The sequence below is a fragment of the Hippichthys cyanospilos genome, chromosome 3, assembly GCF_059441005.1.
Source record: "Hippichthys cyanospilos isolate Australia breed blue-spotted pipefish chromosome 3, RoL_Hcya_1.0, whole genome shotgun sequence".
Lineage (NCBI taxonomy): Eukaryota > Metazoa > Chordata > Actinopteri > Syngnathiformes > Syngnathidae > Hippichthys > Hippichthys cyanospilos.
This window is the reverse complement of record NC_142371.1, coordinates 27,101,146-27,124,846: the sequence shown is the minus strand read 5'-3', so window position 1 is coordinate 27,124,846 and position 23,701 is coordinate 27,101,146. Positions and strand designations below refer to the sequence as shown.

The following is a 23,701-nucleotide window of genomic DNA, read 5'->3' as shown; positions in this document are numbered from 1 at the left end:
CCGCATGCGGTTTTTGAAATCGCGTCCTGCCGCCGATGTCAAATGCCGTGGAAGTGGGAGGGTCGGCAGTGAGTGACTCCAAATTAGTCAACAAGCTTGTGTGAAACGCCTAATGCAGCGATTTCCATCTCTGCATTAAACTGACACCTGAGTGAACTTCCCACTTCACAGTCACAGCAAAGGTGTACAAAAAACAGTTTATTATCTTTTAAAATGTTTGTACACTCGGTATGACAATGTGCTTGCACAATACTTACAGTCGAATAGGGTGAAAATTACTTTGTACATTTAAAAAATAAAGAAAAGAAAACAAAGTCCCCCTCGTGCACTGACGTGAGCCGGCGAGGGTGACACATCTTGATGTAAGGGTCGAGCTGGTCACTTGTGGCTCCTGCATACACGTTTGGTAATAATAATACAACATATTTACACTTGAGAATCACGAAATGATAGTCATTTTACAAAGTGTCTGGTTAATTTAAACATTCCCAAAACGACTATTTCAAATATCAACAATTAATGCAATAGGCTGTGACGGTTATCGAGACAAAAGGGGGAGGGGCTGATTTTTAATAAAAAGGCAGAGTTCCTTATGTCGTCATGAAATTAGTTAAAAACTAAAATGGATAAGTTAAAACTGCAATGCTACACTCTTCTGCGCGAGTCAAGTTCAAAGAGAACGTGAGGGTGGCACATCAAAAGTAGAAATCAAACCGTGCTCCCCGCGTGCGAAGCGGCCTAACGGATAAAAAGACATGATGAATGTCAAAACACGGATGACCTGGAGTGGACAGAAGCTCGGAAGCGACCCTCAAAAGTCCCGCCGGCGTTTCATCGAGCGGGAGCTTGGACCTCCGCAGTTGAAAGCAGCACCAGAAAATGAAGCGGACTGTTGGTTGGTCCATTTTCGACAGTGGAAAGAAACAAAAGTTGGCTTGTACTTCATTCGCAGGCCTTTAAAAGCATTGGAAAAAAGAACTTCAGAACTCCACCAGTGTATGAAAGTTGTGTGTAGCACCCCTGCGTGTCCTCCGGGTTTCAACGTTTCAACGCGGCCGTGGCTCACGGCTGGGAAAAGGCAAACGTGTGCGCTCAGTAGACCTCCGTGTCCTCCTTGGGTTTGTAGACGGCGCCGAACCTCTGCATGTACTTCTTGATGTACTCCTTGGTCTTGTGCTTGACGTTCTCGTTGCAGTCCAGGTCCTCGGGGTTGGTGCACGCCTTGAGTTCCTTGTTCATGACGCCGTGGGTTAGCTGGCGGCGAAAAGGACAAGCTACATTGCTGGGACTGTTACGGCGTCGGGATCTTCAATTAACTCTGAACCCATTAATGGAACTACCGTAACTCCCAAATAGAAGACGCACCTGTGTTATTAATTTTGGGGTGAAATTCTGGTCATTTTCTACGGTACCGTGTATAAGACGCACCGACATTTTGGCAATGTAAAAACTATAGAAAAACAGAATAAATCATCAACATCTTTTGTAAACTCTTCATATATTCTTGCGTTCATACCTGTAAGTTAGATATTTATTTCAGATTTCCCACAATGTGGGCGGTCGGTGAACGCCTCGCCAATGTAACTTTGATGCACTCCAAGCACTTGCTTTTCCTTTTCCTCGCAACGCAGCTCGAGTTCCTTTTACCATTCCACCAAGTTTATGGTTGTGTGTATATGCCAAATGACAGCGATTAATTAACGAATCAAATTGAATACTTTCCCGTGTTCTCTGCGCTGTCAGAGAATGGGTTATGATGAAACCATAAAAACAAGAGAGTCATTTGTATCATGAATATTTTGTCCCACTAGCAGTAGCCTTTTGCCGGTCACACAGTCGCGCTTAGCCCATACGTTCATTGCTGTCGCTTCAGTCCGTTTGAACTTTTAAATCTTTCAGTGCCGAGCGTTATTGGAAAAGGAAACCTCTAGCGGGCCAGTATGTTCAACATTTTCACTCATCTTTCAACTGCGGCCGAAAATTGCGTGCTATTTCTATGTAAATATGGGTGGTATTGTATGAAAGATTGATTTGCATTCCTTATTTTGAATTGCATGCAGGTAATATCTATGTGTGGAAACATTGCCATCCAATGGTCACAGTTGTTACTACACTGCTCAATTGGCTTACATTAGGTAAGCTTTAGGTAAGGGTGTCAGCTCCTCTCCATACAAAAACGTATTTGACCAGAAATTTATCATTGTTAGTACTATTTTAAAAGATGAGAATTCTCGTCCATGGCACTAAATGAGTTAATACTGTATATTTTGTGTTTGTTGTTGTTGTGTTTTTTTTTACAAGCACATTTTTTTTCCAAGGGCTTAGCAATGATCAAACATGTTGAATGTTACCTTTCTCGCCAGGTGTTTGAAGTCTTCAGTGTTGCTGATGCGGCCGTGTTTGCAGTCTGGCTTCCGATAGGGATTTAAACATTGCACAATAAACTGGGACATCTGAGTAACAAACACACAAACGTGTTCAAAAGCCATTCTTGAAGTCCAACACATGCGAGTAAATGGGGGGCACATGCCTACCTCTTTGCGGAATGTCTCTTTACTTTTTTTCGCCAGTTCGCTCGAAGTGTCTGCTTCTGCAGTTTTCGTTGAAAACTGTTTAAAAAAACAAACAAAAAAAAAAAAACAAGCAACAGCGCCCTTTTAATATTTTGTCTCCAGGTTTCATGTGATGGCTTTTAAAGGTGTATAATTTCAGACATTTTCTCAGCTGTAGTGGAAGACATTGTAACCACATTAGAGGTTAAAAGCAGCAGTGTCGGGGCCATCTATAATTATGATCTGGTGAGAGCATAAATGTGCCCCAATTAAATGTGGCAGCTGGCAGCCTGAAGAGTAGCCATGGAGGTCAACTGGGAAATCAAACAGCACCTGACACAAAGCGGGAATATCCTGGCAGGACGTCCAACCGTTGTGACCAACACACAGGAGACAAGAACAGCTGAGATGCCAAGTGTGATGATTAAAAAAAAAAAAAAAAAAAAAAAAAAAAAACAGCGGCGGGACAGTGGAGTCATTTATAATCTGATGAACACGTGTCACAACTTCAAGTGCTGCAAAATGAAATGCGCGTGACCTCATTGTGCTTCTTCAGCATGCATCTCAGTGATACAATGAGGGAACATTTAAGAGTGATAAAAAAATCCCAAATAAATAACTTCTGGCTCATCCAGATGCTTTCCATTATCCCCAGTGAAGAAGGGGAAACAAATGGGACAAATTTTGTCCTCACTTTATGACCCTGAGCCCAGGGGACATTTTGTTAAGTAGTGGGACAGGATTTTAGAGACCGTCTTTGTCACTTTGAGACAAATATGCGGAGTTCATCTAGGTGCCTGGAGATGGTGTTGTGATGACGTTTGTTCCTCTCCATAAAACACAGCTGAAAGTAATCACCGGCGCACCGTCTCCGGCTCCAAAGAACAAAGAACAAAGGCTATAATTATGCTTCTCATCCAACCTCAAACTGTCTGAGAAGCGGATGAAAAAGCAAAGACGACGCATCCCCAACAAGGCGGATTTATGTACTGTACAACAAATTAAGCACACAATGACCCTTTTTTTATATTTAGAAAATAAGTTCCCACGTGTCCTTTAGAAGTTTACCTTAGAGGGATTTTCATCATAAGTGGGAGTGCCCAGGTCCATTTCAGAATCATGGTCCAGATTGGTCTCGCTACTTCCATCCCAGGTTGGAGGATCCCATTGCGTTTGCCTGAAAGAAAAGATACCTGTTTGTTTGTATGTATATATAGAATATGAATCAAAAGTTGGAAAACTTCTATGGCCCCCAATCGCCACTCCTCACCTGGTTGTAATATGGTAGTAGTAGATCTTTCCTTCAGGGTCCCGTGCCACTTTCCAGTTGGGAGGTAGAATGATAGTTTTGGGTTTCGGGGGAGAGGGAGGAGGCAAATCGATCACATTGTTGGGGACGATCATTTCCTGAGGAAAGGAAAAGTTGTTTAATTTACAACCTGTTATTACTGCTCAGCCTGCCATGGAAAAAATCACCATCAAATAACCATATCTACACACAGCTTGGTGTGCGGGTGTGTGGCACACATATAACTCCCCCTTGTGGCCAAAGGCTCGAAGTATTTTATCCTATGTGACATTGGCTCCTTTATTTTAACTGTCCAACACCATTGAGTGTCACAGAAAGAAATATGTAGATGAGTGCATGCAACAAAGCATGAGCAAAAACAAGGTTTTTGTTCTTCATGCTTCAGGTATAGAAAAAAAAAATCGTTAAGAAAAAGGTTTTTAGACATTTTGAAAATATCACCTACAATTTAAAAAAAAAGTGACACAAAAAAAGTATAAGAAAAATGTAAAAGGACGATAATCCCCAAAATCTTTTCTCTAGTGAGGGTTTAGTAATGCATTGAGAATGAAGGTGGCCTGATTACCTGCTGGACAGTTTGAGAGGTAACAATGGTGGTGACTGTGCCTCCCTGCTGCACCACCACACCCTGCTGATGCCCAGGATACACCGTCTGGCCATGCAAGTAGCTGGTTGAAGGGTCAGAGTACGCCTGCAAAAGCACATCATGAAATAAAAAGTTAAAAAAAAAAATATTTTAATTATTCAATTTTTTTAAAGGCTGTAAAAACAATCATTCGTAATTATTGTATTTCTCAGTGTACAAGGCAATCTCGTGCTTAAGTTGACCCCCCCCATTACAATTTGGGTGAATCCAGTTTGCTTGAAATGGGGGTCTCCAAAAATTCTTTGCTGAAGACTTCTTTACCCAAGTGCCGATTGTGGTGAGAACAGAGCGTGGATCGGTTGCTCTTGGCTGTTTTTCTTCCCCCACTTTCTGACATCCACGCGTGCCACGCCACTGCTCTCGCATTTTTGTCTTGAACGGACAAGCTGTCTTTTTTTCATAATGTTTTAAAGTCCTCCGGAAAAATTATCCACCTGGCCTCGTTGATAATAAAGAGGCAATAAAACCCTTGACGAAAATGGATTTGAAAGTGCAAACGCGCTAAAACGGATGCATACTATATTGTAATAGAGGTATATAAAATCATTTTAAGCCTTCTAAATGACATATTACTTATTTTGCATTTGAATTAATGTTATTGAAACAGATATGTGGAGAAAAATTGGTCTGGTTTTGAGTATCAGTACTTGATATCTGTGACTACTATACTGAATGCTGAGTACTCTATTTGTATTGCTAAAAAAATGGCACGAAAACCAACAAAAAAATGCCTAGTCACTAGACCAGAAAGATAAGAATTCAGGAAAACTGTAATAATGTGGAACGTTGTAATGGTTGAGGACTTGAAAATTCTGCTGAGTGCAATTTGCATTGACTATTTCAGAAAATCTGAGAAAAACGTCAGTCGCACCAAATTTAAAATATCACAGATTTATCTGGGCTAATAACCGGCACTAAGCTGAGCAGTTGATATCCCATCCAAGGTCCAGCGATACCACTGAACTAACCAGGCCTGACCTCGATAGGCACCTAAAACGAGACGGTATCAATTCTTTTTAGATTATTAAGGCCGTCGCAGTCCTGCATAAAGATACGGGTTTAATGCCTAGGCTCTACGATGATTATCCCACCTGTATGACTGGCGTGCTGGTCTGAGGGTACGCGGTGGGGATGCTGTAGATGGTTTGGCAGGGCTGGCCTTGGTAGTAGATGGCCGTTTGCGTGGCGCCCTGCGCCGGGGCGGCGGCGTACTGCTGCGCCGGCTGCGTCTGCACGGTCACCGCCTGCTGGGTGGCGGGGTCCCACAGCGTGGCGTAACCCTGCTGGCCCTGGACCTGCGGCGCCGTCTGGGCAGGCACGGAGAGGACAGGCACGCTGGAATTCTGGGCCGCGACAGCGGGCTGGGCATATTGCTGGGTGTCTGCAGGCGTGAGGTCGGCGGTCGTGATGTGCTGAGAGATATTAGAGACAGGAGTGGCTTGTGAAGTGGATGACGGAGAGGGAAGCCCAAGCTCTGAGACAAGTCTTTGGGGCGGAGTCTGTTCATAGGTCATGGTGGCATCGGCCGAAGGGGTGGGTAGTAGTACTTTGCCTGCGTTGGGGTTGGTGGGGTCCACAAATGTCTGGAGGGGGTATCCAGGTGGGTAGGTGATGAAGCCAGAAGTGGAGGCATAGGCCAAGGCAGGGTCATAGGTCATAGTTTGGAGCTGCTGCTGTTGCTGCTGCTGCTGCTGTTGAAGCTGCTGCTGCTGCTGCTTCTGAGCTTCTTTCTGAGCCACCTCCTGCTCAAACAGCTTCCTGCGTTCCTCTGTAGACAGCTTGTTGCGCTCCTTACTGCTAACGCCCCTCGGTGTCTTTGACGAGTCAAACCTGAAATCATTCACGTAACAAAAACCACACTGCTCCACATCCTAGTGTACACAAGGTCAAACGCTCCCGATGGCAGGAATTCTTACTAGGGTTCGACTAATAGCCGTCGATAGTCTGTAATTTGACAACGGAACATATAATTGGTGGTGGTGTTTTTTTCTTTTTTCCGGGGGCAAGATAACAGATCACATCAAAATCATGTTAACCGGGGAAATGCAGGTATTTATTTGACATTTCAGTTAACATTATATGTATTTTGTGGACTCTGTGAACACCACACTTTTCTTTGAAATGAATGCAAATACAGTATTAGTAAAAGTATATAAGTAAAATATTGGGAAATTTGATTTCAACCTTTAAAGATGTGCCGGTGACCCTCAGAGATCCCTCAATGTTTTCTTATAATTTTACAACAAATATGACCACAGACTTCAAAGATAAATTGTCACTAGACTGGCTGTGAATGAGCTAAATTTTGATGCCAAGATTTTCCTTCTGACCAAAAATGTGAAAATTGACATCAAATATTGGTTATTGGCCTCTTGAAATACTAACAATCAGCATTGGTCATGGAGCGAAAAAACATAACAAAACAAATTGGTCTAATTCCAATTCTTACCGTTCCTCAGTACGCCGGCTGCTCCGCTCATAGGAAGAGGGCGGTGACGTGGAGCGTCGCCGTCGTCTCTCAGTGCTGCGCGGAGTTCTGTCTCGATCACGCTCCCTGTCCCGGTCCCTTTCTCTCTCCCGATCCCTCTCTCGCTCCCTGTCCCTTTCCCAATCCCGGTCATGGTCTCTGTCTCTGTCCCTGTCCCGTTCCTTGTCACGCTCCCGTTCGCGCTCTCGACTACCAGAAGTGTTGCGTGGAGTCAAAGTTGTGTCACGATCTCGACTGCGATCTGTTTTGAGACAATGCGGTTGGTACACGTCGCAAATAATTATGAACATGACTGGAGAGCATTTAAATTCAATTACCATTGGCTTCTTTTTCCACCTGACTCTTCTTCGGTATTCTGTACACCTCCTGAAAGACAGGCAGATCATTTGAGGCTCAAATCCAAATTTTGCGATTTGTAATCCAATCATATTACGAACACACACTTTTTTTTCCCCCCATTTGTCTGAGCTCACCTTGAGATCCTTCCAGCTGTCCAACAGCTTGGCCGCCATGCTGCTAATGTCCAAAGCGCCGACTTGGGGCTCCTGACTCCGCTCGCTCTCCACATCGGAAACTCCTTCCTCTTCATCCTGAGAAGGCGTTTCTACCGCGGGGGGATCTGTAGGTGCCGGCGTGTCTTCAGATGCCGTACTGACCTCAAGGGTGTCGGTGCTTAAGGGGGCAACAGGGGCAGGTTCTTCCAGATGGGCCTTGGGGCTAGTAGGATTTTCAGCCTGCAACGTTTCTGTGTTAGCTACCATCTGCTCTACAGGCTCCTCAGTTGGAACAACTGTTTGAACTGATTCAATCTCTGAGTCCTGAATCTCAACTGCGGGCTGGTCACCTTCCACCATGGTCATTTCTGTACCTGCCTCTGCAATCAGCTCTTCTTCGCTAGGAATCCCAGATACCTCAAGATTCTTCGTCACTTCATCATTCAAGTCTACTTTTACCTCACACGGTTTATCCTCCAACTCAGCTTGGTCTTTTACATTTTCAACATGAACTTGTTGCCGACTTTCTGCGATTTCAGACTCTTCTTGTTTTTGCTCTGTCACCCCTTCTTGTGGAGTTTCTTTCCCTGGATCAGCAGCTTCGTTGACCACATCCACCTTAAGTTTGTCATCAGGCAGAGCGCTCGGAACAGATTCTTCTTCGTCGTCATCATCTTCCTCCTCCTCCTCATCTTTTCCATCAGATGCTTTGCTGGCATCTGAAAGTGCACTGTCCAGACTGTTTTCACTGATGATTTTAAGGCGGCGGTCCACAGCAGGCTTGGAGGTGTCCTTGTCAGATTCTGGCCCCAATTTAGAAGAGGTAGCATCAGGGATGTTAAGGGGGGTCTGGGCACGAGACGTGTTCTCACTGGAGTAACCGTCCATCTCGGTGGGCTGAGGGAGTGCTTTTGTTTGGGCCCATCGCTGAATGAAGGTCAAGATTTTACTCTCTTCCAGCATGTTCTTAGTGGATATGGGTAACACAGCTAAGGTCTTCAAAATCTGGAGAAAAAGGAATTGTGCAAAAATTTAGGGGTAAAAAAACAAGTTACTTTCCAAAGGTATAGAAATCAAGACTGCAAAGATCTCACCTCAGATTGTAGTTTGATGTTATTGGCACAGTTGCCTTTGGCTTCAGATATCTCAACCATGAAGATCCAAAGCAAAGACAAGCCATGATGATCTAAGAACTGCTTCAAACATGATGGATTCTGTGTATCCTACATGGCGCAAACTCACAATTATGTAAAGCAATAGGCACCTTGAATATGAACATCGTAATGTTGATTTTACGTGTATGAGCTTGAGACAGGTAAGCTTCTGCTCCATGTTTTCCACGCGGACCATAAGCCTGCACAGGGACACCACTTGTTTGCCATCATAGAGTCCTTCGCCATTCTCTAGTAATGCCTCCAGTTCTTCATCAACCTAAAAAAAACACCCGGTAGATGGTAAGTAAAAATTCTTATAAAAGTGAATTCCAAGCATTGTAAATTCAGTACAAGCAATGAGAACTATTCAGAATGTTGGATTTCTTCACCACACTAACCAGTTGTTTCTTTAATCCAGAATTTTCAATTTGCAGAACATGTAGAATTTGAAAGTGCACAATTAATTTATAAAGCCAAACACAATTTACTAGCAGGAAATATGCAACATATTTTTGAGAGCGGAAGGGACGGTAAAATTTTGTGTGTGTGTGTGTGTGTATATATATATATATATATATATATATATATATATATATATATATATATATATATATATATATATATATATATATATATATATATGGCAAATCAGACTCTTATTTTATCGTATTATATTTTGTGCATCAATATGATTATTCCTCAAGACCAGTATGTAGTATAGAAAATACATATACCAGGCAGAAATACATACATTTATACTTATATGTGCCCAAGTACGCAGGTATGGTATTATTTATGCTGAATTGATTTTTTTTGGCTGTTGTTTTGCTAAGTTTTTCTTTATTTTTGGCGGACCTAATTTTGCTGTGTTTTTCTCCACACATAATTATCATATTGCATTTTATTCACTTGTTTAAAAAAACATTTCTATTTGTCCAAATAATATCTAACAGTCATTGTCAATGTCTCCAAAGCATATATTATAAAACATACAAACGAAAACCATTAGAAAGAAGCAATTGGAACAACTTTCAGTTGTGTGTGAACTTACTGTGGTGAGAGCATTCTTTCGAGTTCGGTCTTTCTTCATCTTCCCTCCAGCCGCACGGACACTGACTCGGTTCTCCCCTCCTAGGAAGCCTCTACAGCTAGGAGCTCCACAGAAGCACTTTTGAGCTTCTTTCCTACAGCAAAGGATTAATATTACTTATTTGTTATGTTTACATATGCCATTATGATTTTACACAAGAATTTAAAAAAAAAAGGGGGGGGGGGTACCCGTATCTCTGAAATTGGTAGTCAAATGTCAGCTCAGTTCCCGCACTGACTGCTTTGGTGGTGAAGAACCCAACTCTAAGCTGGCCGTTGACCGTCCACTGAAATGAGATCAATTAAGTAATAAGCGACTCACATGACAACTGAACAGTATTATTTAAAAACTGCTTCATTTGGCTTCCGTACCTTTTGAGTCTCACAGTTGGGCTCGCAGCTATGGTTCATAAACCGAGAACAATTACCCTTCAGTGTTGCATCGATGATCTGAACAGACACAAGACAAAGTCAAGCATCGAATTGTGATTGTGATATTGTAAATATTAGTCTGCACTGTATTGCCACCTTTATTTTACCTACCTCGTTATTCTTTAGAGCCATGAAATAGTAGTGTACGTTCTTGTTGCGTGCATATTCTTTAACTCTTGTTTTGAATTCTTTGTGGTCCAACACTTCACCACAATATTCCAGCACAAAGGTATTTCTGTGATGGAATCAAACATGTACGTAAAGATCAACCTGACACAATGCTACTTTCGTTGCAGATGAAATCCTTACGAAGGCAGGTCCTTAGCTGCACGGAGACCCCAGCCCTTGGATTCGGTGAGGATGACCTCAAAGTCCGCATGCTGCTTCATTTGAAAGCGTCGATTGGAGCAATAATGTCCGTTCAGGCAGCGTGATGAGCTACGGCCAAACAAAAAGTTTTTTTCTGTACATCTTTTTCAAACAAGGCATATATTTTCTGAGTATAACGTAACTCACCATTCAATCATAAGCAGCCGATTCAAACAATCATCCCCGCATGCCATCATCCCCCTTAAACGGTCCTGTTTGGGCAGGATCGGGCACTCGCACTGCATACGCTTGATATCGCGATGAGATTTGCTCTTCTTTCTACAAATATTCATACTCTTTCAGTCTGAGATTATGAAATCATTTGAATTTGTGAACAAATTCTTACCGCTCAGTTAGGTACAGATTCTCTTCAATCAGGTCAAAATAAGGTGGCATCTTCTTTGTTTTGGCTAACTCTTTCCATCGACTGGAGTCTTGGAAGTGCTGCAGAGTGAGCGATGGACGGACCGCCTCGACTTTGACTTGAGTTTGTGCGGAATCCTCAGTTTCTCCCTGGCGCTCCTTCTTGGCAGCGGGTCCGGCTTCAGCCTCGTTGTCTGAATCGGATTCGATTTCCGGTCGTCTTTTCTTGGGCGGACCCCTGCTTCTGTGGGCCTTGAAGCTGTCCTCCCTCGGGGGGTCGGGTACGGCAGAGCACTTGCTGTTGCTGCTTATTTCGTGACCTTGAACGAAACCGGGCGCACCCGGAGGACCGCCGTGATCGACAGTCGGTTTACTTTGATTGGATGGTTTGGCCCGGCAATAATCGTCATGGTCATTAGTGAGCGAGTCAGGGTGGATTTCACCTGCGGGATCCTGATAAACATGGAGGTAGGGAGTTTTGCTTGTCTGCATGCCTGAGGTTTGGTGGTTCCATGGGATATTGTGGTGCCCATGCTGCTGTGCGCTAGGAAAGGTTTTTGACTGCGGTAACGACGGTCCATGACTGCTGTCCGGCTGTTGATACGTACTACTTGGCTGTTCAGGCTGTGAAAAACTCCAGCTTGGGTTGAAACCACCCCTGTCATTGATATGGCCAATACTTGCAGAATGGTGATAGTGTGCCAGCATCAGCTCACCTCTGTTGTTAACATAATGCTGGCCTTGCAGTTGGTTGTAATGTCCAGAACTGTCAAGGCTCTGCGGGAAAGTGATACCTTGGTGGACATTGGTAGAACAAGTCACATAAGGCTGTGAGACACCAGTAGAGCTGGATCCATCCAAGTGACTAGTGCTGTCAATCATATTACTCTGGGATTGACAAAAAGCCCCGGTGTGGTATGAAACACTCTCGAGTCTTTGTTGAGAGCCGCTTTGATTTTGGACTTCATGACTATTCACTTCATTACTAATGGGGGATTCTACGATAACAGAACTGCACGAAGAAGGGCCGGCGTCATGCGATTCACTTGTTACTGTTGAATTCTTTGGCACAACCACTACAGATTGCAATCGTTTTATTGTCTCGTCACAATCAGAGTCATATTCAGAGTTGTCACTCTCACTGGCCTCGCTCTGCCCTTCTCTGGATTCCTGACTGGGTAATAATGTATTAGCTTTACATTTCTCTTTAACGTTTACACTGCAGCTCTCTATCTTTGGAGCGCTGTTGATCTGCGTTGCATCACTGTTGCACAGAGGCTTGTCTAGGTTCGTTGCCGGAGTATGGTCAATGCCCTTCATCCCATGTGAAGAATCCCCACAGACATAACTAAGTGCCTGCTTGGGGCTTTCCTTCTCCTGTTCAGGTATGCAATGCCTTTCAGATTCATGCGTGCTCTGTATCGTTTCTAATTGACTTTGGTTTTTGGAAAATTCAATTTTTTTCACACAGACAATCATTTTATGTTGTTCAGCAACAAGTGTCTGCTGTGAAACTTCATTTCCTGGACTATTCTGTCCAACAATATCCCACCGGGACTTTTTATTCGGAGTGCTCTTTTGAGCATTGTCTATGTTTTGTTCAGGTGTTATCAGATTCTCCGTTTTATATTGTTGCTCTGATTGCAATGGGGCATTTATTTTCGATTGCTCAATGGCAGTGGCAACATCATAAAAATCATCTTGTGGTTTACATGTCGGAGCAGTATGTTCAGCGTCTAAATCGTTTGCATAAGGTAGAGGCGTTGACCCTTGCAAAGAATCAACCCCTTTCACATCCGTGCTGCACACCACATCATTATTACTATCGAGTAAACTTTCAGAAGCTGCATTTGAAGTCACGTGTGGTACATTTGGAGAAGAAAGGCTGTCGTTCAAATTGTTTACTTTTTCAAGGGTGGCATTTACATGTGGCATGTCCTCATTTGAGCTTATAACTGGTGCGATTTCTTTTTCTAGTTTGACACTGGAGTTTAGTGCATCTAATCTGTTACAATTTGACAACCCGCTATCTTGATGGTCCCCTTGATTTCTCGTTCGAACGCAATTGACATTATTTTTTTCTTTTTCATCTAGCAAAGGCGATTTTACCGTAGAGTCATGTTTTGTTTCATTAATGGGGCTATAAAATATGTCTTCTGATTGTCTATTATGTTCACTGGTGTCTTCTGAAGATTTGGAGCAGGCGGTCTGTTTTGCATCGACACAACTAATTGTTACCTCTAAAACCGAGCCCGCCTGTGATTTTGTCCTTTGATTAGATTCAGTGTCGCTTGAGATGTTTTTCAGGCAATTTCCATGTTCGTGTTGTTCAATATCCACATAGATATGTTGAGTGGATGAGTTGGATTTTCTGTTAGCGTCTTGTGTATAATGGGTTCCAGTTTTATGATGCCTAGTATCTGCACTTGGAGAGCATTTGCGCTGGGGGTCGGATTCGGACGTTCGCTTTGAAGTAGTCCTTTCTGACACTGACGATGAACTTTGATTTCTTTTGACTGACTCTGACGAATGTGGCGTATCTACAGATTTAGAAGCTTTGTCAGATTTAGAGTAGGAAGAGGACTTTGTATAGGTGGATGATCGACTGGAGTCACTTGTCCTTGTCCTGGTCTTGCGATGGTCATCTTCAGATCCCGAACTGTCGCGAGTCCTGTCGTTGCGAGAACGAGATCGTCGCCTGTCTCTTCGTGGAGAACTTCGGTACGATCTGCGGTCTGAATCGTGGTAATAAGACCTTTCTGAGCGGGACCCCCTGTCACCTCTCGACCTATCTGATCTTGGGTGAGATGAACTGGTACGAGAGCCTCTAGATTTAGACCTTGATCTGGATCTTCTGCGATCTTTGTTTGAACGCAGCGACCGCAATGACGAGTATCTGGACTCACGGTCCGATTTCGTATGACTAGATGACCTTTCATGATTCTCTGATCGTTTTGATGAGCTTTTTTCTTTTTCGTCCCCTCGAGACCGAGAGGAAGACCTTTTTGTCACAGTTTTGCTACCGCTTTCCAAATCTGGTTTACTTTTGGAGTCAACTGATTTGCGTCTGGAAGACATCGGAGGTGGCTCTTCAGGCTCTGTTCGGGATTCGGTCTGCGACCTGGTTTTTCTTCTGTATACATTTTTATCCTCATTACTAGAATTCTCTTCCTCTTTTCCTGAAGATGCAGCAGGTTTCTTGTGACTTGATACTGTCTGGCTCTCAGAGGAGTGACGATGTGAATCCTCAGAAGGACAGACACTTACGGGGTTCTGATGCTGCGAAATTGGGATTTTGGTTTCGCTGTCATTGGTTGATTTCTGCATAAACAAACTTGAAGTAAGTTGCTCCCCCTGAAGAACAGATGATAGTTTTTCTCTAGTCACAGACACACTGAGTATTTGCTTCTTGAAATGCATCTTTGCCAAGTCCATTTTCAGCTTAGCAGCAAAGTTTGGAACTTGGGAAGTCTGTTCTGTGGAAATTGGCACCGCGCAGGTCTGGTTCTGTTCATTTTTACTGTCAGAATCCCTTCCCTTGTCAAATGCATTGGGAGATTCAGTGTCAGACTTTTCAGGGCTGGAAGGGATAACGAAAATGCTGTGCAGTGGCTTCTTGGTCTGCGCAAAGCTGAAGGACACTTTCTGACGACTCTGATCATCTAGGTTGACTTTCATCTTGGTCCCTTTAGGCAAAAGATGGTTGGATAGCATGACTCGAGGAGACAGACTTTTGATGAGAGCTGCCTTAGAAAGGCCCTCCACCTTTACCTACAATCAAGAAACACAGACACCATTACGGCTTGAATACATTGCTCTTAGTAGACAATAGGAAATTGCAAGGATGAACATATCTTAGAATTTGCAAGTCTAACACAGCATTTCTCAATCAGGACCCATTGTGGGCAGGTCGCAAAATACGAGTCACAATTTCATATAATACTTACCGGTACATTTTAAACACAAAATGCTCTATTGTTTATTGTTCAATAAAATGGGTGACAGCTTTTCCAAAAGAGGAAGATGCAGGTCCTAGGATTACAACAGTTGAGAACCAATAGTCTGATAAATATTTAAAAAATACACTATAAATGTACTTACCGAGGCACCGCTTCCTTCGTCTCTGAGATACATGGGAATAGCATGGAGACATGAAAAAGAACAGCCCATTATTAGTTAATTGTATTTAATAAACATATTTTCATTTTCACCATTGATCTTACCCAAGACTTAAGATATTATAGCCGCAGTATTTTGCCTGATACATTTTCTGTGGCGGGCCACTCTTTTTTAAATAATTTTACCTGCTTTACATCGTTTTCACAAGCTAATGTTTAGGCTCATCAAACGAATATAAATCAGACAAAGATAAGCAAAATAAACACCAAATGTTCAGTGAAAATATTTTGTCTCACTCATGTTTTCAGAATTGTTTTAATTTAACACTAAGGGGCATTTATGAGCATCAATGCCATTTTTCAGAGTCATGCTTAAGTATTTCAATCAGACCCAAGTATGTACTGAGACTGGGCTACTCAGAAACTTACATTTGAATTTTTTAAAGATGTTCAAATGTTGAGTTGGTGGTGTTATTTGTTAATTTGTTATTTAATTTGATTGAATTTTAACTTCAATTTGCTGGCCATAACCCAAGAATCATGTCGAGTAAAGCTTATTTCCTTAAGGAGATAATCGTTATCAATAACATTAGAAGCTATATGTGATGCCTTAGAACCAACAGAACCTCACTTGGTTTCTCAACAGTAGCAGCCAGCACAATACTTAACGCGCATGAAAGAGCGGAGAGCCCAGGGGTGCAATGGTATGTGTATTACTATGTAGGTATAGCCAGAAAAAAATATAAAGATGAATAAGAAAAAGTATAACAGTTTTTGCAAATACAGCTCAGAGAAAACTCAATGGTTGCATCCATCAAGATTTGACACTACTGTATTTGTATACCCAACCTTTAACAAGCATTGATAACCACAGACGAAATAGCACAGATATGTCTGTGTTCAACATGTAAAAATGCAGCAACTCATTAGCTTACATTTCATTTGATCTCATTGGGCTGATAAAAGTGTACGAACGGTTACTTTGGAGGAACCTCTCTAAGTGTGTTTGGTATCTGGGTCATTTAATCATTAAGGATTTTTTTTTTCCCCAAATTACCATTGCAGGATTTAACAGACATTTGGAAGAAAGCAGCTATAAACAAAACAACAACATACACTCACAGTATTCAAAGGCAAAACTTAACACAACCCAGACACGGACCTGACTCACCCTGCTGAAAGTTACTTGAAGTAACCCGACTCACAATCAATCAAAAAAACTCCAACATCGGACAAGTTTAACAAGGCAAAAATTGATGCTTTATTGGTTTTCTATTTTACGATGGACATTGTAAACCTTTTGACAGCTTAAAACAAAACAAAACAAAAATAAGAAATGCTTTTGTAGGGTCACAGTTTTAGCCTGGTTCATGCTTTCCAATTATTTCAAGGGGAACATAAAAATCTCTTTAAATCACTAGTCAACAACTGTCCTTGAACAGATTCACATAGATCCACTATACACAAATATTAAAAAAATGGGTCACTGACTTACTGCAATTCTGAGACAAATTAGTAAACAACGGATCACAACAGAACCAAACACCGAAAACACATTTTAGGTGTTTCAGTTGCTCGACCTCTCCACCAACACTTCTCAACCATGAAAATGAAGTTATTATACAGCATTACCAAATCATGGCAGTCACTTCTCCGGAGGAGTAGCAGAGACTTCATTTGGACACATGAGGCACTTTGACAATTTTGCTCAAGGTCACTCAAAGGTTTTATTATCTGTGGTGACCATTCTTTTTATTGAGCCACCACAAAAGTTTACTACTCCAATTTGTGTATTTTTACTTCTCACTGAAACAGTATGAAATTGAGTTTCAATCAAGATTCAAAATTGAAACATGGTTTTTAACAATGCCCAGCCCTAGTCGCGACCACAATTTTTCTTTTGAAACAGCTCATACACAATGGAATTTGTGTTGTCTGGCATCTAATACCTGATTTCTGACTTGAGCAGAGTGTCCATTGAAAAACTCGTCTAGGATTAGTGGGCCTGAAGACGTTGCTTGGCCAAGAATAATCCAAATCAGAGAAACGAACCCTCCAAAGTGACGCCACACCTGGCAAAAAGAAAGATAGGTTTGGAATAAACTGTGGTGTGTGTCCATAATAGCTAACAATGAGTCCAACAAGCTTTTGCCTTATCAAAGAGAGGCACTTATTGAATGTTGTTAGCGTATGCATGTAAAGAGAGCACATGCTGTTGACCGGTTGGTTTGGCTGTCATCCACTGAAGCTTTCTCTCAAGATGGATATCGCTCACTGCAAAGAGCAAAGCAAGTTGCATACTTTCATGCAGATTTTATTGTCACTCTTGCTGGGTTTCATTCGGAGTGGATGTGCCTTTGCATCACAACAAAGACTGTAACGGGAAAAAAAAATGCTGAACAAAATCAGAATCAGAAAGAGACAGTATTGTAATTAGTAGAGCTAAGCAACTGCCTCGAGAATGTAAAAATTCATGTTACAAACTCGTTATTACCATAGCAAATATGTAAATACATACATACATACATACATATATATATATATATATATATATATACATATATATATATACATATATATATATATATATACATATATATATATATACATATATATATATACATATATATATATATATATATACATATATATATATATATATACATATATATATACATATATATATATACATATATATATATACATATATATATATACATATATATATACATATATATATATATATATATATATATATATATATATTTGTAAATAATCAGCGGCTGTGAAGCACTTGCAACTAGCAAAGAGGGACAACATGGCCTGTGCAGGAAGCCTTGGTGCAGCCCAACATGGCCTTTTAAAAGCCAGTTCCTGTCCATTTTTCAAGACAGTGTGTAATCTAGATCAAGGCAGTTCATTCAGTTCCACTTGGCTAGGCTATGAAACTTGTAGTTTACACATTAGGATTAAGCTTTACATGCAAACAGGCATATTGTTACCACAACTGTTACATTTGCAAGTTCATTTACACACAAGAATTGTGCAAACCAAAAGGGCTACATTGATATGCTAATCTTAGCCTTCGTCAGGTAAAATCGCTTGTTTTGGTTCAAATATTCCCAGCATATCTTCCACGTTATGCTCGGGAAAAGCGACCTGTGTATTTGCGTTCGGTTTGGCCGAAGAGGGAAGCAATCGATTGTCTTTCTGTGCCAAGAAGGCTAATCTTGGGCGAGCATTAGCGGCTAACTAGGTTACATGTAGCTAGGAACATGGAGGATAACAGGAGCGCTTACAGCCCTTGTTTTGCACCCCATTTGAATTTAATTCGTTATCTGGTGAATAGTTTGCAGACATTGGTTCAGCTTGTGCTGCGGCTAGGCACACACCCTCGTTTCATGAAACCCTTCATCGGGCATCACCAGCATGCTAACAGGGGGGAGGTTTTGTCTTAGCTTACTTGCGTGTATGGTTCGCTTGAACCCACGCAGCGTAGGCAAACCTATTTTTTAAAGGATACTCACTTTAGAAAGTGTTTAAGGTCAAGAGACTCTTCCATCTTCAAAATTCCCGAGACGGAGTCCTTCGCCGAACATCAAGTCCCAATGCGTGCCGACGTCAAATCCGCCCGGGGTTGTCGGGGGTGATGGTCGGCTGAGGCTCTGCCGCTGAGTGGCTCCCCTGCGCCTCACTCAATGTTGTGCTACTCAGCTAGCATTAGCTCACACTGAGCCAACACTTGGGAGTACAGTGCCAGTAGTGCCTATCGTAATCGGGTCCGCGGCGATAACCACCCCCGGGATTCGCTTCGACTTATTCCGCTCTTCGGTCCATTTGAAACAAATGGGACGGGATGAGAACCATGTCTCAAGTTTACATTTTCCTCTGCGGCATTCGCTGTGTCTTGTTGCGGCGACGTCACATGATGCGCGGACACAGCTGGCCTGGCCTGGCATCAGCCGTGATAGACGCGGACCCCCGGTTCGGTTCGTCACTGCGGGTCGGGAATCGGAACCAGCGGCAGACGCGGTTGCTCGACTCTGCGCACATCAAATTCGCGCGCCGAATGCGAGAAAACAAATGAGTATGTTGTGTTTTTTCACCACTTTTAAACGGATCTCTACCGCAAATGAGCATGTATCTTATAAAATGTCGTCAATGTTGGCACGTTTGTTGTGGATACGGTTGTAATTTTATTGGAGCCACCCATAGCTAAGAGTGTTAACATTTAAGTACCTTCAAGACATGTTCTGAAGATGCATGTTGCGCAACTGACCAGCAGGAGGCGCAGTGTAAACATGTTCTGAATCGGTGTTTTTTTTCTCAGCGAAGAAGACGGGAAGCGGCGGCGGCGGCTGTGAAGAATAAGGCGACAGAATCGAGGCTTGGCTCAAATATTTTTAGAATTGTTCCAAATACTTGCACAAGAGTCTTCTTGTCGCTTTTGTAAGTTGTGTTGTTGGGTAATGTAGTTATTGTGACGTCATATTGAACGTATTTTCTGGGCCTGGCATATTAAATTATTGCGAGGGGCCTTGGTGGGCTTGTTCCCTAACATTTGTTAGCATTTTGCTAAATTGTTTTTGCGTGACGATCAAGCGCCATTTCAGCGTTGAGCTCGCGCGAGTATTTTCTTCGACGTATGGGATGGATGGCAATCGAATTAACAACGTTGCTTTTTGGATGTGCGTCGTCTGACCGTTTGGGGGGTGGTGCTCTTTTTACCATGGATCACGTTTGTAATGGCGGATAGAGACTTGTGGAGCAGACGTCAGTTAGCCTCCAGTGACGTACTGCGTGAGTAGTCAAAGCGTGGTTTTGTGAAACGATTGGCGAGAAAGCTCGTATTCCAGATCGTGTGTTCAATGGGTTTCACTTTGTTGGCCTATGTGGTGGAAGGTGACGTTTCGCTGCGCTCTTTTGCGCAGTGACTTCGGAGGTGAAATAATGGGAGGGGATCTGCGTAGCTTGATTGTGAGTGATCATGTTTGGAATATGTTATTTCTGTGGGACCTGAGGTTGGTGGAGAGCCGATGATATTGGAATGGACATGTGTTGATAATTGGTTGTGTAGTTTTTTTTTGTAATTTTAAATAGGAAATATTTGTAAGTTGGCAAACTACAACCATTGATGTAAAACATTTAGTGTTACTGTAATTGGATTTGCTGGACTGCAGTGCTGTAGGCGGTTGATTTACATGTGGACCATAGTTGTTTTGATTGTTCATTAAAACAATTTTGTGCAGGCAGAGTTCATCTTTTTGGGTGTTATTTTTCAACTATGCTTTTCTTGTCGGAATGCAAGATGCAGAGATGTGACTTTTTCGAAAGGCAGTTGTAGAATCTGAGAAGAAAAACAAATCTCGTGTAGTGTGTCTGAACTTCTTGGTGACTCATCAAGTATGGTTTGATTAAGGGTTATATCACACATGGTTATGACGGATTTCTGTGTGGATGAGACAATTTTGGGGTACCTAAGTGTACATTACACTTTACCGATAGATTATTGTAATTCCTATAAATGATTTGCAATACAACTTAGTTTGATGATCGATTAATCCACAACTAATCACTGAGCAAATTAATCAACAAATTTTCATGATCATCAATTGTATTAAAAATGTTGATTAATTAGCCTATAATTGTTTAGAGCTGATACATGATTGAATTGTCCAACTAATTGGGATTTTAGCTTTAAGTCACTTTTTCTGTGATTCAAAATTTGACTTTTGCAAACATACCTACCTCCCGATTATGATATTATGGACAAAATAAGGAACATAACCAAAATTAGTGCATTTTATGCATTGATAATGAAATTGTCAATGTTTGGAACAAAGCAGTGGTAAATTGGATTAAGAAAACCAAGATGAATTCACATAATTTATCAATTACTTAACAATTATTTCCGCCCTTAATCTCAAGGTACCGCTGCATTTTTGCACAACCTGTGTAAGGATATTTGGCTGAGTTGAAGGGTTAGTAGTTTGAGTTGGGATGTAGTTTGGAACAGAATCTGACTGCTAGTTACTTTGTGACTAAAGATGCTACAAAAAAGGATTGGAACTTAGGAGATAATGTGGTGATCAGTTTCCCATTGCAGTACGTTAATGCTGTTGCGTGTGCTGTTGACATTTTGAGGTTTGGGCTTCAAGTCTTTTTTTTTTTTTTTTTTTTGCCTTAAATGCAGTTGCTTATCGGGTTACAAGAGACATGTTGGAATGGCAGGGGGTGTAGAGTTGAGAACCTGCTACAGGAATAATGCTATTCTATACCCTTCTGTCTGCAGGTGCTGTTGTTTGTGCTTCAGCATGGCAGTCGTCATCCGTTTACAGGGATTGAGGATCACTGCTGGTTCTCAGGATATTCGCAAATTCTTCACTGGCCTCAAAATTCCAGATGGTGGTGTGCACATAATTGGAGGCGAGAAGGAGGAAGCGTTCATTATTTTTGCTTCCGATGAAGATGCGAGAAGAGCCATGACTCGCTCAGGGGGGCTGATTAGAGGCGGACCTGTGACTTTGCTCCTCAGTAGCAAAACGGAGATGCAGAACGTATTTGAGAAAAGTGCCATGAATGCCGAGAGGGAGCAAAAGAGAAGTCACGACGACGACGACGACACAAGGCACAGCCGAAGATCTGTGGAAGCCGAGACCAACAAGAGGCCGGCAAGTAGATCGGACATCTCTCCGCCCCGCCAAAAGAGACCCTCTAACGCAGCTGAAGAGTCCCCGTGTGTTTTTCTCAAAGGGTTGCCGTTCAGCGTCTCTGAAGGAGAAATTGCTGAATTTTTTAGTGGTTTACGCGTCGTTGACCTTGTCCTGTTGAAAAACGCATCCGGAAAAAACAACGGGATGGGTTTCGTGAGGTTTTCAAGCCCCGCCGAAGCATCGGAAGCTTTGAAGAAGGATCGGGAATACATCGGTACTCGGTATGTGGAGGTTTGTCCGACGACAGACGAGGACTTGCGTCGGGCAAGCGGAAGGCAGCCCATGAACGCAAACCCACGAGGCGACCAGTTCGAAAGTCGTGGTTCGCCTTCGTACGACCAAAAGAATTTCCAATACCGTATGAGGTCACAGTCACCCTTAGGCTGGGGGATGCCATCCTTCAAGGAGGACTACTGTGTTTTGGTGGAAAATCTCTCCTTTGCAGTAGAAATAGGGGACATTAAAAGACTTTTTCATCATGCGAGACTCAGCGATGACCAGATCTTGTTTGTCAATTTTGACGACCAGAAAAGTAAGTCTGCATTTATACTTTTCAACAGCCTGCAAGACTATCGCGAGGCATTGGACATGGAGACAAAGCCCTTTTTCAATCGATTGATTCATATCCGGCCAATCACGAGAGAGAAAATGAAAGCCGTCATGGAATCTCAGAAAATGAGGGGCGGCCCCTTTGGAAACTCCAGGAGGAGTAATGACAGGCCCCCGTCCCACCCCAGGGATTATTCTGGATCGGAAACGTGCTTGCTTGCGCAAAATTTTCCCTTTGATGTGCGTAAAGTGGAGATCTTGGATTTCTTCTTTGGGATGAGTCTCTCGGAAGAAGACTTGCACTTGCTGCGGGACAATACTGGAGCAGGGACCGGTAGGGCTTTGGTCCTTTTTCATTCCGAGTCAGCAGCCATGCGGGCCCTCACGTTCGACGGACAAAGGTTTCTTGGCTCAAAGATCGATCTGAAATACATTACGCATGCTGAGATGCGGGAGCTGCTCGCTGGACCGCAGCGAAGATACAACGATTTCCAAGGTGTTGGCGGTGAGCGTGACTACTCTGACTTTAGGGGCTCTCATTCTGGGAATACGCCGATGAATGCGGGGCCTCATACGCACGGAGGCTACAAGTCTTTTGGCGAGCCTTTTGACAGAGGCAACGGTACGCGTAGTGGCGGTCCAAGGCAGCAGTCTGCAGAGTCCACATGCGTAAGGCTGACAAATTTACCATTCCAAATAAAAACGGAAGAAATCTATGATTTTTGCCATGGATATCGGATTATTCCGGGATCCATCTCATTGCAGTTTGACAGAAGCGGCGCATTTAAGGGTTCCGCCACCGTGGTATTTGAGAGTCGCCAGGAGGCAGTAATCGCAATAGAGGAACTCAATGGGAGGCCGATTGGTTCTCGCAAGATTCAACTACTGTTTGCCTGAAAGTGACTTTGGGAGCTTGATGGTTAAGTGGTCTGGTTTGAACATAAATGTTATCCGAAGTTTGAGGGAAATTGTGTGTGCATTTACTTTTTTTTTTTTTTTTTTTAACGTTTAGAAATCAAGTTTTTATTTTTGACTCCTTTGTGTCTTTTTTTTCTTTTATCCATTTGAACAGTGCTTCACTGTTTACTTGCAATGACATTTTCTTTTACCTTTGACTGCATTCATGATGTAAACTCTTGATGGGTTATACAGTTCAAGCTTTTGTTAATGTGATGTTTATTAAAAAAAAAACAAAAAAAGTTATTCTCCCCTTGACTTTTTACAGCGGACTTTTATCCGAAAACTTTTTAAAGAAGAAATCAGCATTCAATATTTGAATGATTTTTTGCCTCGCTTAACTAAATGACTTGTTTTTGTTGAAATTGAAAGATGTTTGAATTTATCAATATGTAGCAAATTATTAAGCTTACCCCGGTTGACAAAAAGAGTAATTTAGAATTTTTGCATTTTATTTAGAAACTATAT

General features: G+C 42.3%; 2 protein-coding genes across 4 annotated transcripts; one reads left to right on the top strand and one right to left on the bottom strand.

Moving 5' to 3' along the window:
* Positions 1 to 183: 183 nt before the first annotated feature.
* LOC148426612 (histone-lysine N-methyltransferase SETD2-like) lies at positions 184 to 18,660 on the bottom strand. Of its 2 annotated transcripts, XM_088410266.1 has the most exons (23): positions 18,542 to 18,660; positions 16,964 to 17,086; positions 14,998 to 15,019; positions 10,880 to 14,667; positions 10,681 to 10,812; positions 10,474 to 10,602; positions 10,276 to 10,399; positions 10,105 to 10,182; positions 9,922 to 10,019; positions 9,695 to 9,827; positions 8,786 to 8,920; positions 8,584 to 8,712; positions 7,469 to 8,494; positions 7,313 to 7,361; positions 6,957 to 7,236; positions 6,055 to 6,337; positions 5,599 to 5,919; positions 4,427 to 4,552; positions 3,823 to 3,959; positions 3,621 to 3,729; positions 2,535 to 2,609; positions 2,352 to 2,453; positions 184 to 1,254 (listed from the first exon to the last, which is right to left on the bottom strand). In XM_088410266.1, the coding sequence occupies exons 2-23, from the start codon at positions 16,990 to 16,992 to the stop codon at positions 1,093 to 1,095; spliced, it is 7,467 nt and encodes a 2,488-aa protein (XP_088266392.1). In that variant the 5' UTR covers positions 16,993 to 17,086; positions 18,542 to 18,660; the 3' UTR covers positions 184 to 1,092. The 2 variants fall into 2 exon arrangements, with proteins under 2 accessions (XP_088266392.1, XP_088266391.1); XM_088410265.1 differs by having other exon boundaries at positions 5,599 to 6,337.
* Positions 18,661 to 18,775: 115 nt separating this feature from the next.
* Positions 18,776 to 23,469, top strand: LOC148426611 (RNA-binding protein 12B-like). 2 transcript variants are annotated; one of them, XM_088410268.1, is made up of 3 exons: positions 18,777 to 19,101; positions 19,345 to 19,463; positions 21,307 to 23,469. In XM_088410268.1, exon 3 carries the CDS (start codon positions 21,329 to 21,331, stop codon positions 23,171 to 23,173), a length of 1,845 nt encoding a protein of 614 aa, XP_088266394.1. In that variant the 5' UTR covers positions 18,777 to 19,101; positions 19,345 to 19,463; positions 21,307 to 21,328; the 3' UTR covers positions 23,174 to 23,469. The 2 variants fall into 2 exon arrangements, with proteins under 2 accessions (XP_088266395.1, XP_088266394.1); XM_088410269.1 differs by lacking the exon at positions 19,345 to 19,463 and having other exon boundaries at positions 18,776 to 19,101.
* Positions 23,470 to 23,701: the final 232 nt, after the last annotated feature.